The 18142-nt window shown below is 43.2% G+C and overlaps 1 protein-coding gene across 3 annotated transcripts in view; it reads right to left on the bottom strand.

The window, feature by feature from the left end:
• Positions 1-94: 94 nt before the first annotated feature.
• The window catches only part of LOC119374535 (regulator of G-protein signaling 7), a 92034-nt gene continuing 73986 nt past the window's right edge, over positions 95-18142 (bottom strand). For all 3 annotated transcript variants that reach the window (XM_037644671.2, XM_037644672.2, XM_037644670.2), the window contains one exon: positions 95-6998. Coding sequence is in view for 1 of the 3 variants with exons in the window: in XM_037644672.2 (XP_037500600.1) it covers positions 6948-6998 (51 nt within the window). In the remaining 2 variants the exon portion in view is untranslated. The remainder of the gene's footprint in view (positions 6999-18142) is intronic.

The following is an 18142-nucleotide window of genomic DNA, read 5'->3' on the forward strand; positions in this document are numbered from 1 at the left end:
TTTTTCTTTGCCGTCGAAGACCATAGGTAGACAGCATGTGCAGTGCTACAATGTGAGCACCTCTTCCATGCTCATGAAGGAACACACAGCCAGGTAGATTTAACAAACTTGTTTTAATTAACATGTATGTTACACACTAGTCTGTTCTCATAGGAAATCAAGAACACATACGCAGTCAAAAGGCAGTTTACAAACACGTCCTCTTAATTACATGTATATGTCTTCTCCCTAAGGCCTGGTAAACTATGGTTTTTTTCATTAGGTATGCATATATGTCTTTTTTTTAATGTATGTACATTTATGTATATGTACGTTAATTATAAAGGTGCCAAGCCTGGAAAGCAAATATGCAAAAAGAAATGAAATGAACAAAACTGGCCAATCCCAATGTTTCTTTTTTCTATATATATCGCCTCGCAAAAAAACAATTCCAGTTCAAGACAGGGTTATAGCATTCATCAGTGACGATTTTCACCACTGTGCGTAACAAACACACACCCTCGTCGTAACATAACTGCAATGCGGGTGGAATTACAGTGCACCCATTCTTCTGAGTAGCGCATGAACGGTACACAGGTCAAGTATTGCATTGTTTTCCTAGCGTTCATGGAAAGCGTATACGCATACGCTCACAAGACAGAAGACTACACGAAACTTAAAAGCGGTTTGAAATCAATGTTAACTTACGAAACAAAGCCTCGAGTGACTGGTTTATGGGTTTAAGGTAGGGCAGATAAGTGAAAAAAAGATTATCATCGAAGAACTGTGCGATGAATATGTTGGAGTTAAAACAGTGAAACAGACTGGAATGTTTAATCAAAAGAGAGGTCAGCATAAGTTGGTATTCATAGGCAGTGCAGCAATCAAACAAACGCTTCGGCCATTTTAGCCTGTGCACTGTGTACCTTCACATTAGTGGCGTTCCTGACTAGAGTTTCTTGTCTTTCGTTCGAAGCACGATACAGTGGTCGAGCACATTCCTGTAGTCCCCAAAAAAGGGGCTCTAATAAATGTTTTCATTAAAGGGACACTAAAGTGAAACAGTAAATCGGTTCACACAAATATATTATTCTCTAAGAACTCTAATGTCACTAATTTTGCCGTCATATGTCCATTAGCAGAAGATGAAGCGAAGGTCAAAATCTGACTTTTCAATTTCGCGTACCGAAATTTCACCACCTCGATGTCCACATGACGTCTTAGGTTTCAAGTCTTCTTCTTTTGTAATTTGTCTACACTGGCTATCTATGATTTCCTGAAGCTTGCTATGTTAAGTCACTGGCTTCCTCGTAACAAGATGACATTCATCATAACCAATACAGAAATATGTAAGCCCTGACAGATGCCATCACAGTGAGTTTGCTGCAAACATCTGAAAAACATTGTTGCCATCATTGCCATCTTTATCAACATTCTCAGGCTTGCCAGGTGCCTTCTTGTATTGGGAGCAGTGGTTTTGGTATTGAGGCAGCGCAACTTCCTAATGCATCAGATCATTCTCCTCTTTCGTGTCCCTTTAATATAGAAAGGAAAGCCACAAGGTACGCAAAAGTGTATAAAGTTTCAATCTTTTTTCGGGCCTGCACCACTCCAACACTTCTGCAAACATAAAATTGTCAATGAGAACTGTAAAATAAAATAACAGATCTGTATCAGGTCCAGATTTTTGTGACTTTTTATGTAGTTAGGACAACTGCATGAGCCTTTAATCAGAACAGAACAAATATACCCGCCGGCTCATAAAAGGAGTCGAGGTAGCAGTTGGAAAATTGGTTTCCACTGTCCTCAACCCTGAAACAAAACCTGCAAATGTATTTGGCGTCGTGAGCAACAACGATAACAACAACAAAAAAGTAACAAACAAAAAGTAACTCGAGCAGCTCAAGTTTCTTTGCAGCTCATGTAAATGACTAGACACATCACAGACAAGCTGGAGTATCAGTACAGAAGAGGGCAAGTTCCAGTCCTTGCAATAAAAATTATGGAAACGAAAAAATCCTACTAGGTAAAAAAGTATCTCTTTGGAACACAAAAGAAAAAAACAACGCATATCCATGAAAAAGTGAGTGCAGAAACAAACTACAAAAATTTAGCTTTAGCTCGTTCTTGTGTAAGTACTGTCAGTAAACATACTGTCTTTAAGCCAATGGTATGTTGGTGACTAACAGACATACATGTTGCTATTGTTAATTACTAACCAATATACTAGGTCACTTAGAAAACCAATACAGTATGTTGACAACTAGCCAATATACTGACATTTAGTACAGCGACAGTGCTTTCATCAATAAACAATTCATTTCAATTTCAATTAGTGTACCAATATCTTGGTCACTAACCAATATGCTATGCTGGTTAACATGCAAACATAACATGTTGATTTGTAACGAATATATTATGTTGGTCAGTAAGTATTCTCAAAATCATTGATGTGCGAAAACTGCGTCAACTGTGCATGTAATCGTAAGACTGGACCAGCAAAACAGACAACAGCAACTAACACAACATTAATATGAAACTAAACTGCCTGCTCTCGGTGACATCCTTTTTCCTAACCATGTCTTGGCGTTCTCCCCTTTTTCGCCTTTCTGCGCCAGCGCGGCACATTCAGCCTCACTGCTCACAGCAGATGCTCAGAAAAAAAGAAGGAAAAACAGCCTGCGGTGGGTAAATTCTATTTTCCGGGTTTTCTTTTCTCGCGCCGCGTCAGCTACTGATATGCACGCGTCGTTCTATGTACACGATTATGCTAGTCCTAAAATGTACTTCTGCATCGGATATTTTTTTTTTATTTATTCGTCTCGCGTGAACTGTTGTCCATCACTATATGTCGGAAGAATGTTACGAAGCCGAGCCAAAGTCGGGAAAGAAACGAAAAATGCTTCAGTGCATCGTACGTGAGTGTGCGCGATATCACTTGGATGCCACGAGGGACCGCAAATACCGAGCTATGGGTGGGTAGTCGCCGCGCTATGCTCGCAGTCATCATCAAAATGTTCCACATCACCACGGGACCAAACTGTGCACACAAAAGAGAGCTGGAACGCGCTGTGACCACTTCGTATGGAGCTATGAAAAGTATGCTTTTTTTTCCCCGTAAGACGCGTGAGGAAGGGCGAAACAACGGGCTGGGGAGGTGTGCATGATGACCACAGTGTGCCCAGAGCAAAGGCCTCTCTGTAAACGAGTCCAAAAAGCCTCTTCATTGTAACTGGATTAAAGATGGATTAAAATTTGCTGTTAACTTGGTGGCCATTCCAGTAACCCCTTGAATAGTAGATACAAATAGCCGATTCCAAGCAAAACCGCTGCAGTAGTCTAGCGTAATTAAGGTGCTTTACTGCTGACCTGAAGGTCACGGGATTGAATGCCCCACATTTTGATAGCGACAAAATGCAGGAGGCCCGTGTACTTAAATTTAGGTCCATGTTGAAAAACCCCAGGTGGTTGAAATTTGCACAGCCCTCCACTACGGCATCGCTCATAGTCATATCGTGGTTTCGGGATGTAAAACCTCCACAATTATGATTCCAAGCGAACAGCAAGGTATCAACACGATGCCCTAAAATTTTGAAATTGGTTCAAAAAGAACCTTCTTTGCGAGTTGTTTGATGAATGTTGATAAACAAAAGCTAATAACAGCAGGACAAAATTATGCTAAAAAGCTGCACTTCTATTATACAATCAAACAATGGCTAATTGATGAACTATAGTATCATAAAAGAAGTGAGAACTCAACGAATAAGACATTTTGAAACATAAGCTCTAGAATAGATGGTGCTATAAATTTTTTTTCGTTTTAATAAAGCAGGAGCTGCTGCCAGCGTAAATGAAATAAACCGGTTATGTCACCAAAGAGTGTACGTCGAAGGCTGTGGTTCAGTTTTCCAAACTAATAATCTACTCAGAGCACAACTTACCTCTCTTACGAGCATGCCGCTATTTTTTTAAAGGACAGACTGGTGGACTAGTTGGTAGTGCACAACTCTGAACACTAGCACAAAAATTCACACAGACGACGACAGAGCAAGACGGGACACAGCGCTAAACTAACAACTCGGTGTTTATTGCAGTAAACACTGAGTTGTTAGTTTAGCGCTGTGCCCCGTCTTGCTCTGTTGTGATCTGTGTGAATTTTTGCGCAACTGTTCCGAGCTATTTTCTTGCTAATGACAGCCAACCCAGCAAACCATTAACTGAGCATGACTGCGAAAGTTCATGTTCAAGGCGGGTGCTAATGGTCGGCAATAATGTTTAATGACTTTCAGGCTTTGCGTAGCACAGCGCGTGTTCTCTTGTAAGTCCGTGTCATCCTTACTGCATTCCAAGAACAGTCGCGCAACTTAAGGCGTCTTTCCGTCGCATGACATTAATTGTCACCTGGCTTGCTTATGATCTACTTTCTTGAAAACTCTGTGGTCGCTACTTTTATACCAAGAATGCTGTGTCATGATGATAGTGTGCACGAGGTTCGTAACCTGAAATCACAGGGTAAGCAGCGAGGAAAGGACTGCAGATTACTGTTGTGCGACAAAATATGCCTCCAAAAGTGCAACTGTTTTCTAGGGTGTAATATTAAGGACAACTAATGAATCCGGCTGGTCTGTACCGGAAGCTCAGTCAAAGCCAAGTGGAGTCAACGAAAACCAACAATACCATTTGGTTCCAGCAAGATTTTGTGACCTGCAGCCATGCGTTGATTGGATCATTGGTCTGCTAATAATGCTGTGAGTTTCAGACCAGTGCACAGGACAAAGTGTGTAAAATGCGCATAAGTGGAGTAGATTGTTGCAGTACACCCTTCTGCAATGCCCCGACTGTACAAAAACACCTTTCTTTTAGAGGCATCCCAAGGGGTAATGTTGCACACTGTAACGACAACTTCCAGGGTGCCGAAATACTTCGATTGGCTTGCGTCCCAGTGACATCCTAAGTGGTCAAACAAGGCTTATTCTAACTCAATGTCCATGCTAGCCACTAAACAAAGGGCAGCGTACCAGAAGCTGCAGTGCAGCGTGACGTGTTCCGTCTAACCGAATTCTAGGTGTCAATATTAATTGAAAAGGGCGGCTAAGATGCATTTTTACGAGCAGTTAAAATTAGGAGCTGCAGTGGTGCTCCTTTTACGCTGCTGTCCATTGATTTAGAAGTGGAGACAGAGTCGATCCCTGTTGGCGCAACATAAGCCTTATGATATCTGGAAGCTTTCGAGAACTGTAGATTGGGTACTACTAACTGTACAGCACTTAGGTCGTAGCATATCAACAAACGCTTCCCGTCATGATACGTCGTAAATGTCATTCTCCCCACTGAGACCGCAAGAGAGGCGCGAGCCGCGCGAAACGCCGTTCGAATGATCGACATGCGCTGGGTGGCACGCTATGTTATGCAGTGTAGCGGACACCTTGCAGATGGTTTTCATGCGTCATGGACTGCAGGAATTTCACAATCATGGTGGTTGACCGCCTCTACGAATGCCATCCCCAAAAACAACCTGTTCGTGAGAGTGGGAGATCACAGCACGAAACCGCCAAGTTGCGCCGTCATAACTTTTGCCCTCAATGCTTGCGGATGTTGTAGCGATACGGTCGACTATTGATAATTCAAACTCTTAAGAACCATCGCAACAACTTATTTTTTTGGTCACTGGAACCCAGAATGTCCCCAAGTCAAGTTTTTTAGAATCTAACAGTTATGGGCATGAGATTTTTAGAATTTTTCAAGCTGGGCATCGATATGAACATATATGTGCAAAAACATAACCTCATATGCCTCCTCTTGTAAACTCTAAATGAAATCACATGCGCAGTAATTACCCTTAAAAAGAAGGCATAGAAAGAAGGACATTCTTGTGAACGTGCATTCCATGTCAGAGCTGCAAATATGCAACTGTGTCAGTGGCACCACCTTAAAGCAATGTCTGTCACCATATATCAACCTCCTCAATATCAAACAAGAGTGTGTTTTTACTCGAGCGTCTTCAGTGGCCTCTTGTGAGCTGTTTTCCATTACACTGCTTTGATGTGGAAAGCTTGAGCTTTCAGACTGAAAAACAAAAAGGCCTAATATGTGTTAAAAGCACCGGAGGAATACAAAATTCTTTGAACAGAAAAGAACTTTTAGCTATGCGAGTTTGAATCGCCACAAGCCGACTGTATACATGCTTTAACACGGACAGCAACCTGACAGTGACGACTGCTGCACCGTATGCACAGATGATGCTGTACATGAGTAATGAATGTGACGTTGAATGGAATGCCTGCCCATTGAACCTATCACACGTATTGCGGGTAAAGCTTGTGGGCTCCTCTGGCGACACTTCGTCGCGGTCTGCCATGACAGACTGAGAAACTCAGAAAGCGGCACAGTGCAGCAGTAGAAAACTACACGAGAGAGAGGGCGGGACATAGACGTCAGCGAGGAGAATCAAGGAACAATCGTGGCTTCACCTTTTCTTGGGAGGGGAGGCAGGGAACACAAAACAATAAAGCAACGTCCCGCACAACGGACGCCCCCTTGGCGTGCATCACCGTAGCTTCTGTGGTCAGTGCGTCCGGAAGCGCGGCACACGAGACGACTGGTCAACAGCCTTCTCCTTCTTCTTCCTCTGTCCGACGGCATTTGCAGCTAAATGAATCCTCCTTTTGCTGGCATCATCGGGATCACCACCTGTGTGGATGATGGCGCAGACCTATCGTCCACTTTCCTCTTCTGAGGCGATACCGGCCATGAACGGAAAGAAAAAATGGAATAGAGTTCGGTTCGTCGCAGCCATTGCCGGTGGCGTGTCGGCGTCATGCAGACCAGTCGGTGGCTCGGCCTTACAGCTGTTGGGGGATCTAATCTGTGGCGTTTTTTGTTGTTGTTATTGGCTGGCGGTGGTTGTTTTGTCAGGAGCATGAACGGCGCGGAGCAAGCAGACAAGGGGCGTTGGCTCGTTTTTCCTCTCACGATCCTATACTAAGACTGGGCAGCTTGGGTATGAACAGTCTACTTTGCTGCAAGAGAGAAAAAGGTTGGGGGAAAGGAAAGGGGGGCATCAAAAAAAAGAGACTGTAAGGTTGGGAATGGATTACAGACAAGTGGTTGCAATCGGGAGGTTGCATGCTGTACCGATTGCTTTGCTCATACTCCAGCTACAAAAGCACACTAAAAGTGGATTCAAGTGGTACCTCAGCCCCGACTTAATGGGCTGTTACTTGATTAGCCAATTCGGTTAACGTCCCAAAACAACACACAAGCTGTTCTGTGACTTGGTCTCTGGCCTTCTGTGAATGTTTAGTGAACCTGCCGTGACAGCTCATACATCGGATAAGGTTCATACATCGCTCATAGCTCATACATCACTCATAGCTCATACATTGCTGCTAAGCTCGAGAATGATGGTTCGATTACCAGCGATGACGGCCACATTTCGAAGGAGCCAAAATGCAAGGACACCCGATTACTTAGATATAGGTGACTATTAAGGAATCTCAAGTGGTTAAGATTGATCCGGAGTGTGCCCCACTACTGCGTTCCTCATAATGATAACTTGGTTTTGGCACATGAAACCCTAGATTTTAGGATGCTTAGTGGGTATCTAAGACTTGGCTATGCAGTGTTTCTGTATCCCAGCTCAATCAAAATGTGGCTGCCACCGTCCGGAATTGAGCCCGGAAACTTGCGCTTGGCGGCATGTTGCCATTACTGCGGAAGCTAGAGAAGCAGATAAAAATACTGAAATACAAAAAGACGCGTAACCTTCATAGAAGGACTTGATGCAGAATAGAAAAAAACAGGAAAAGAACTGTCAACAGAATGGAAAAAGGACTCTGTTCTTTCTCGAGTACTCCTACGGTGGTTGCGAGTCTTTTTGTACTTCAGTGAGCATGTACCAACTAGCCCAGCAACAAGTATTACTGTTGACCATGTTATTACATGGTCATGTAAGGGCACTCTTACATTTTAATTCACAAGCATATTTATGTTTAGCAATTTCACTTTTACAGTGGCTGAGTACCTAGTTTGCTTAGCTATTTTGAAGGAGCTCTTGTAGGTTTTCTGTGCTGGCATCCAGGAGCCTGACGTATTGTCCCTGAATTGTGTTAGTGTCGAGCAATGACTTGAGCAAAGAGAGTGCACAGAGAGCCACTGTGGCTCGGGAACTGAGACAAGAAAGCATTTTGGCAGGCACCCTAACCAAGGCCACATTCCCGATCAACCACTTCTGATTAATCACTCCATCGATTACTTTCTATTCAATCACTTCCAGTGCACGCATGCTGATCAGCTGAAGCGGGTGTGATGAAACTGACGCTGCTCCCGCAAGCGTTGCTTTCAGTGATCGGCACACGTACATTAATGTCGTGAAGCTATACAATTTTCAATGTCACGTCACACGAAAGTGAAAATATTTACCTAAAGTGCTCGATCGGGAACACGATCACTTGAATTTTAGCGGTTGCTGCTACATGCTGTGTTATTTGCTTCAAACAGAACAGTTCGCGATGATTTCTGAGCCAAAGGCCAATGTGTGCAATGCTCTTGTTACTTGCGTGAAGACAGGCAATGCATGGGTTGAGCTACATGTGCACTCATGGTACAACTGGTGCAAAACAGTGCAAGTGCAACAGTGCAAGTGCAACAGTGCAAGTGCAATGCCTGTGCAGCTTCATCAGTGCTAGCAATAAAGCAGGTGCACAACAAGGTGCAAGCCAGCATGGCACACCCGTACATGTTATCACTCACTATTAAAAAAAAATTGCATCCCCGACACACATCTGCATGGAAATTCACGCACACACACAGATATTTTTTGTGCTTTAACCTAACCCGTAAAGTTTTAGTGTTACGTTGTTACTATTCACTAAAGCAGCACAGCTGAATCAGACTGAAAATAAATTTCCGTGCAGCTAAAAACAGCAAGGCAGTCGGCCAAAAGCGGTTACATATTGTTCATCACAAACTATAAGAAACTAGGTTATGTTCTTTTAGGCACAGCAAAGCAATTTCAGTTGACACTGAAATTATCACCATGCATCGACCTGTGCAAACTAGGTTTCCTGAATTCTCATGTTCTCAAGGGAGTGCTGATGTGCATGTAATCTTTTATGTGCACTGAAGTTTAAAAAGAAAGAAAGGCAAGTGTATAATGATTCGCATGATGGCTTGCCAAGGGTAATGCAGCCTGCACAGTAGTGCACGTAATTGAGTTCAGCAGTGCACTGACCTCTTTCTTTCCTAAGCTTGAACAGTGAACAAGGTTGTTGTGCAAGCTAAAGATTTGTGCAGACAGGTTTTATGCCAGGTTGTAAGTTATGTTTGCTCCTGATGGCTTGTTCGGTTCAGTGCTGTGCAAATCAAGGGGCATGTATCAGTTCACATGAGAACACCCAAACGAGGCGCAATGCACAGATTAATCTATGCTGTTGGATGCTGCAACCAGGAAAATGACTAAACATCTTCAAGAAACAGCTGTACTGTGACCAAATGTGCCATGCAGTAAAAGGAACACACGTGTGTGCCAGTGTAGTGCAGGTGCAAGAGAATACGCAGGCGGTGAATACATACTGGTGCTGCAATGGTGTGCAAAATAGTCCAATGAATAACTTCCATTTGGGTTTTCACATTCTATAAGCAGAAGTGTTAGTACAGTGAGTTTAGTGAACATGGCCCCCATTAAGGTGCAACTCACAATTCCATACTGGAAGCCTTCTAAGAAGAATGTTTTGACATTGCAAAAAGTGTGCTCGCAAATGTTTTTATCCCTAGCATTCACTGTGCATTAACACTGACAGATTGCTGTACGAACTTCAAAGGGCTTGAACCTACACGTACTGGGCCCTTTGATTACGAGGTGAGTCCTTAAACGATTAAACAGTTATAGTATGTCAATTTCATTAACTCGATACAACAATATCGGGTCTAACTGTAGTTTGAGACAGTCACAATTTGTCTTGTCTAAGGCATACAAATGCGAGGTATGTCTGGGGCGCCATGGCAAACCTTACTAGTGTGCATGATTGACTTGCAAAATAACACAGTAAGAAAACCATTTATACCAATAACCAACAGAAGCATTATTGCGGATGCAACGTAGGGTCACCCATGTATGGTTTGAAACACTGATGTTGCCAACTTATGGTGGCTAGGATAGTGTGACCAATGTGACAAACCTGCTGCATGGTACCTTTAAGCCTCGCTTAAATATGTAGGACAAGTGCCGTGAAACTAACTTATATGACATGCAGAACAGATCTGATATACAGTTGAAACTTGATTTTAAAAAGTGATGGTCGCATTCAAATTGTTTTGGTAAAGTGAGAAGTTAGAGTATGCAGCTGCTGTGTGGGATCCATTTACTATGTCTAATATAAAAAAACTAGAAATGGTTCAAAGAAAATCTGTCCGATTTGTGTTTAAGTGTTATAGCTGGCATACATCACCTTCCCTTCTTTTGCTTAAAGCGGAGCTTGAAAAACTACAAGAAAGAAGAAGAACAGAGAGGCTGAAGTTTTTTTACCTCACTTTTCATGGCAAAATTGGAATCAGCAAGGCAATGCATATTAAGCAGACGGTTGAATGTGCTGTGCGCTCATGTCATTCAAAGAAAGTTGTAGATTACGTAAACCGCACAGAGATGTTCAAGTTCTCTTTTTTTCCGAGAACTACGCGTGAGTGGAATAGCCTAACAGCCGATGTTGTAGAATGTACAACACTTGATTTATTTGTAAATGCACTAAACAACTATTAACAAAATGTGCTATTATTGATTGTATAACCATGCATTTTTTCAGAGATATGAAACGTCTCGCTTTGCGTTTAATGTGTTTCAGTGGGTAAAATCATGCTATTTGTCGCAATGTTCTTGTTTTGTTTTTCTCAAACCGTTACAATAATGTTCTAATATATGCTTTTTGCATTGTATATCGGGTTTTCTGTATAGTTCTTTTTGTAATTATTACCCACGTCACTATGTCTGTGTGATGCTATTTCTTTTGCTTTTGCAGCGAAGAGTTCTGTATGCCCATTCCTGCTTAAAGGGACCCTGAAACGGTTTTGACGATTTTGTACGAACACATTGGGCTGGTAGAGCAAGTCGTAAGATCATTTACAGACCGATTTAAGCTATGTGCGTAAACTGTGTAATTTTTTACAAGGCTTTAAAGCTGCGAATCGCCACCGATCACAGTGGCTCAGCTGTGATCACCGCCCCCTTCCAGTGCGTGTTGCACTGGAAGCACGACGTCACGCAGGCGGCTGATCTGATTGGATATGTCCAGTCCACGTCACTGAACCTCCTGTGGGCAGCGAATGTCGTCTGCCTGTGTTGCAACATGCTCTGTGTTGACGTGAGCTGAGCGACAGTGTTTATCTCGAGGTTTCTTTTCTTGGACAAAATGAATTGACCTAGCCGTGTTGCGTACCACATATCTAGCAATTGGCGACTTGTAGCTGCGACATCACGCAATGTTTGTGAGGCATCTGGCGAGCGGAATCCCATGAGATCGTCGCTGCAATGAGCGTCACGCTCTCGCTATCCGTTCAACACCACGATCCACATGTCTGCGGCTGTAGCTTCACCCCTGAAGACACAGCCACATTGCCAGGGTTTACGCTTATCGGTGATCATTCTCGAACTCTTTTTGTTTGTCCACATGCTTTTGCAGGTTGTCACCGTACAGGAGAATAAAATCAGATCGACTGGTAGTGTGGCGGCACCTGTCGGAGCAATTAACCACTTCGCGAGCGGCGTGCTGCCGGGCACACTGGGCCTCCGAGATTACGCGCATCCTGTCGACGCACAATATCGGAGGCCATGACTGGGCGAAGCTCAAACCGTGGAGTGCGCTTATGACAGCGGTGCGATCGCCGGCGATGCCAACGTGTCTGTGAGTTGAGGGTGCGAGGCAGGGTGAGGAGGAGGGTATATCTATATAATTGTCCGTAGTGGCCTTGGTACACGGAGCGTCGCTTAATTTCTGCTGCGAATTATTCAGGGATGCTCTTGCCTAAACGCTGACAAAACTTCAAAAAACCGTTTCAGGGTCCATGCAGGCCTGGTAAACAGGTCAGCAGTATGTAATAAATAATAATAATAATAACAAATAGTAAAGTTCGTAAAATTGAGAAAGATTTTTCGGTTTTAACAAGGTGTGGGGTCGAGCTAGTTGGTACTTTGATATCTGAAAATGTAACGTAGCGACACCCGAAATCTAGCACGGCATTGTTTCTTTCGCCGACCCATGCATGCGCATGTGAAAATCCCACGGGGGACATGAAGCCTCCCATGCCACCCAGACATAGGCATCTCCACGTCCAGACGATGCAGGCCAGATAGGCAGTCATGTGAAGCTATGACAGGTCACCAATATGCAAAGACACGGCGAATGAATGTAGTGATTGTGTGAGCAGGCCGAGTTAGAAAGTTGCGAAGAGACAATCAGTGCTATCTTTTGCATAAACCATGAAATAATGAAAGCAACCACCACTACTACTTGCACCTTTTGGCATGTAAGGGCGCTACAGACTGCCGAGCGTGTGCTGCGCATGGGTGCAGCATGCGACCTCCTCAATATAAAGCTAGGGCCGTGAATAGGGCGCTTAGATGCTTTAATGCGAGAGCATTAGAGTAAACGCTCGAAGAAAAATCGGCGTGCACCCAAATTAGAAGGAAATTACCACTTTTCTACTCATTTATTAAAAAGAACTTTGTTAATAAGGTTTAGTGGCCAAGTTAGTTGATTACTTCGGGTTGATGACAACACTGAACCTTGCAGGTACCTGGCAGGGAGTGAAAGCTTCTTCATCAGATCAGAAACTTAGTAAAAACAGGTTTCATTGGATTGAGTTTAAATTGTATATGCTATTCATGAAATGGGGGCGAATGTGACAAGGCCAACTTATGACTTCTGGGGTAATAATGAACAACCATACTCTTAGCATCTAAGACAAAGGTGACGAATCAAACCAATGACTTGTAAGAAAAATGCGAGAAATCCTGCTCATGGTGCATAGCATAGATATGATAAGCTGCACTCACTGTGTCTATAGGATATATAAAAGACACACTCATGTCCCGACTTTCAGGACAAATGTAGCCATCCCCATCCGTGGCAGCTAAAAAGAATTCTCGTGAACTTAGCTTACAATTTCTATGGAAAACGCAACAAACTCCCCTTACAGCTCCGAGGAGAAACTCAAGAATATCGCCCTAAGCATGGCAGCTGGGATGTACGTGACAAACTAAACTTACAGCGCCTCGAACAAATGTGATAAGTCTGAAAAATGATAGTCGTGAGATCTAGGAAAAATACAGTAAGGTCAACTTGTGAACTTTATGACTTCTTCTGGGACATATCTGACAGAGACCATGCTCCTCACAGCATGAATGTGACGAATGTGATGAATCCAACTAGTAGTATATAATGCCTGGAACACCATCTCGAAAAAAAAAAAAAAAATGCATGAACATACAGCACCACAAAAAAAAAGAAAAAAAAAGCGCTATACTATACCTTTTTTTTTAGCAATGTGCAAGTATCACTTTTTTGGTTTGAAGTGAAGCTGAAGTGAACATTACTTAGTAATGAATGATTTCAAAGCAAATTTTAACAGTAGCAGGATTTGAACAGGAGTAGGGTGCAAGTTACAGCTGATAAGATACGTCATGTTTTAAAATTTGCCATGACTAGCCCACATAAGTCAGTATAACATGCTTTTAAAGTTTAAAGTGAAATAAGTCGGGGTGTAGGTAATATGCACGCTTAACCATGAAGTGTGCCTTTGTGGCAGTGCAGGTTTCCCCTGAATAAGGTGGTTTCATGGTAGAGCGGGCCTATGCTGCAGAGAAACTACCTTTTCAGGTGGGTTACATGCAGTAAAATAGGTCTCATTGTTCATTTTGAATACTTCAAAATTTCAAAGATTTTAAATTCGTGTCGAAGCGAATTCGAATATTGTAATATACTCAGGCCTACCTTTTTTACTGCCTTTTTATGATGCCTAGCTTCTTTCTGCGGTGCCATCCATTCCCAGTTTTTTTTTTTTTCAAAGACAGTGAATCGAAAATTCACTCAATATTGCACTAAATACGAATGTGACAAATGCACACTGTGATGTTTAGGTTAAGTGCAGTGAAGCAGGTTTGAGAAAAATGTAACATTTTGCAAACAACAGCAGACAGCTTTGTAGAGGTAATTTTGCAGAGTATATGAGAAGTGCCCGTGGACTGCAAAGCGCATGCATGACTTGCTGCGCATATTTGACTTTTACACATGCAGCCTTATACCCCTGTCACACGGGGCAACTTAAGTGCACTTTCAGGGAGTGCACTTCGGCGCTAGTGCCATTCGCACGCTGTCACACGGGAACGTTTAGTGACACTCACTGCAAAGTGCACTTGCCGGCGAGTGCATTCGCCAAACTCACTTCGCCGAGACGGAGTGTCTAGTCTCGATAGCAGTGGCTCGAAAATAAATAAGTTATTATCCGAAGCTGAGTTCATAGCATTTTTGAACTATCGTTTTCTTTATTAGGAATATTCTTATGCATTAAAACATACTATAATACAAAAAAATACTTTGCTATTCTCGTTCTCGGGCAGTCTACAGCCCCGACCGCCAGGGGCACGCCCAGCGCACGCCGTGCAATGGCTGCAGCCGCCGCGTTTGTACGCAAATTTTATTTTAAGGGCCGGTTATAGCTGTAACACAGTATTACTTAAGAAACATTGCCTGAAATAACAAATACGTGTTGTGCTACTTCAGTACCCATCGCCATTACAATCATTTCCAAAGTGCACTTCCTTTTCTCGTGTAGCAGCGCGCTGCCAAAGTGCCATTCTGGGGGCGTAAGTGCACTCGCTCAAAATGACACTAAACTTGCCAGTGTGACCGGGGTATTACTCTTCAGCAGCACAAAAATTTCACCGTATGGAAGATGGTGCAGTGCACCACCACAAAGTAAAATCAGACAGGAGCGCCGACTTCGCTTGTCTGGAAGGGACACGTTCTGCAATGCCGAATTTTGCTTCACAGCATGTTCACCAGATGGTGCTATGAATGAAGAAAAGTGGTGGAGGAGAGACGTCATCCTTGAGCAGAGCCACAGGCAGGAGGGTCTCTCTGTTGTTGCTATAGCAATGGTGCACAGTCGTGCTTTGCCACGTTCCTGCGTTTGCTTGCCTATCCGTTTTTCTCGTTTGCACCGCACACACCGCTCCCTGCCGCTGTCACCGCCAGCCTCCGCCAGTTAGCGCATGTGCTCATGAGAGCAGGTTGTTGAACGATTTCCATACGCCTTGACAGATGGTGCTACACTTTGTGAGTAGTAGGCTGGGAGCACAAAGGTAGGAGAAAGCATGTGCGGAAGTGTGAAGAGGAGTGGAGGGAGAGAGCAAAGGAATGAACGCCCGCATGCGCGTTCCATGGTTTGTCCAGAGAGAATGTGTTGAGTGGTGGCGGAGTCTGCACTCCTCTATTACATTACTCTGTGAGCACCACTTGAGTAGCTTCCAGGATGATTTGCCTTTCCTGAGAAGCATATTTCTGCCGTGGGTTTCGCTACAATTTGTCACAGAGTCTGATAGTGCTAAGGCATTGGAGAGCTTTTGAAAATGGCTAGAAAATGCCAGTGGCTTGCTAAGCGGTGCTAAAGAGGCTTTACTGTGCACAAAAAAATTACCGGGATTTCTGTGTAAATCCCAAACTCCCTTAAAGGGACCGACAACTGTCCAAAATATGAAATGAGTTGACTCCACTGATGTAAAGATTGTCCGTCGCGCTGACTCAAACCAACCCTGTTTTTTTCGTGAGAGATGGATTTATATTTTTATTTTGTAATTGAAAGTCGCAAAAAATGACCTGTGGCGCCTCTGGCGGCAAAAACATGAATTATCCGTTGAAGACGGCCACGTGGCCATTGATTGCTGTACGCGGTCGAATATTTTTTTGTTAGTATTGAAATATTGTTTGTTTCTTTATATTAAAAGGTATTACTCCGTAATAATGTACATATAGGCCTGCGTTAGTAGTATGCATTAAAGTGGCGCTGCCTTCGCGTGACGTAATGATCCCACGCTCGTCAGCGCGTCTTGAGCAACTTTTCAGCGTGCTCATGCAACCGTGCACGCAGTTCCCAGGTCGCTAAGATTTTGGAGCGGCATAGTTTTGCTACCTACACTCCGTCTCAGAAATGACGCGCGCTGCTACTCGGTGCGGCCGTGCATATGCACAGTTACGTTTTCGATTACTTGGCTTGGGTCGTGTATCGAGAGAGTAACGACGCCGGGACAAGCCATCCATGACACAGGTGCAGGCAACCTTTGGTGCATGCGCACACAACACTGTACAAATACCGCGAAGGTGTATAAAGCCACACATCCCATTGTAACAGCTTGCTATTTTCAAAAATGGTTGGAAAGCTCAAAATAAAGGTGGTTAAGCATAGTTACAGTAACTCCTGCGAAAGCAGAACAACGACAGCTTTCACAAGGGCTAGCGGCATCGCTATCAATTCTCAGCGTTGCTCTAGCAAGCCTCCATGCGTGTTTGGAGCCTTTCAGATCGAAAAATACTGCTTATAAAATAACTACGTGCTTTTCGGATAAACCACTGCAGCTACAAACGCTATGAAGGGTGAGCTTCCTGTCGCGCCGTAAAAAACTGGGTCGAGAAAAATCAGTTGTCGGTCCCTTTAATTGTACACAGAACTGAAGGCATCTACCACTAATCAAATCTGCTTTCTAAAACTGTCACAGCTTCTGTTGAAAGTTATGGTCCATACGTTAAACTCTGGAAAGTCATTGTGCTGAAGCACAATAAAAAACATGTGCATGCCTGAAAGCAATTTGGGAAACCACACTAACTTCCAACAAACATTCTCTGCCATGAAACTGGAATTTCTGAGCAATTCTGTAGAGGGTCAGAAGGAAACACTTTATATGAAGATACCTGAGTACGTTATGGCTGCAGCAATACCTAAACTAATAAAGGTGCTAAATATATTGTAGGCATCTATTATGCACTTATTCCTCATCTCTGCATTTTTGCAATAACCATCACGCGTTTGTATATCATCATCATCGTCTTCGGGTCTGTGCTCTTCATCATCGTGTCGGTGGCGCTTGTTCGCTCCCGAGTTCGTGACCAAATAAACGTCGTTCTGACCGAGACGTCATAATATGAAGGTATTGAGAACTTAAAGTTCGACAAGTAGGTGACTATATTCATGATAATGTTGAAATAAATTCCTGCATCAAGTAAATTGCCGTTTAAGTGAAACAGCCTCTAAGTTAATTAGTTTTGCATTTTGGTAATGCAAACGAACTTCCGTTAATCAGCATTTAAATCTTTGTATGTCCTCGTAATGTAACCACTGGTAATGTCAAGACACTTCAAGAAGGCCAATTGGCAATGAAAGGACTTCATTGCCAATTGCCACATGGCCCTAGAGGATTTTTTCTTCTTTTTAGAAAGAACCAGGAATGGCATAACATTTATGCTCATTATAATGCCATAATTCTCAAATGTGATCATCGGGTAAAGTGAAATGCAAGTGCGAGCATGTAGGTTTAAATGCACGACTCGAAATATTATGGGAAGCCTGGAGATCTGAGACAACCTGCAGGTTTCTGTTTATACTGACCACGAACAAACTTGCTAAAATCCATGTGAAGGCAAATTGATAGCTCATGCTATCATTGGGAAACATGTCTTTTTTTTTTCAAAATTGGTACGTCCCAGAAGTGCCAACTCAACACGGGCAATCTTTAAGCACACATTCTGAAGGGGATGGTGAAGAAGATGGGAGACGCATGGGTGTTAATGCGCTCGTGTGTTGAGCGCTCACATGTCTCACATCTTCTTCACTGTCCTCGTCTGGTTGTGCACTTCAACATTGTTCATCATGTCTTGCCAACACGCCCAAACAACCATGTTTGTGAGCCAACTAGAGCGATGGATGCAAAAGTCCAAAGTCCTCTCGAGAAAGAAAAAAAAAATCTGCAAAAGAGACAGCATGGCAACAAGGAAAGCAAAGAACGTATGCAGTGCTATGCACATTCTTTACATCTTTTGCGCAGCTCTCTGTTTACATGAGAAAGAATTTGTAGTGCAAAAAACACTTCCACAAAAGAAGATAAGAAAAGACATACGAGCGC

The sequence above is a fragment of the Rhipicephalus sanguineus genome, chromosome 11 (assembly GCF_013339695.2).
Source record: "Rhipicephalus sanguineus isolate Rsan-2018 chromosome 11, BIME_Rsan_1.4, whole genome shotgun sequence".
NCBI lineage: Eukaryota > Metazoa > Arthropoda > Arachnida > Ixodida > Ixodidae > Rhipicephalus > Rhipicephalus sanguineus.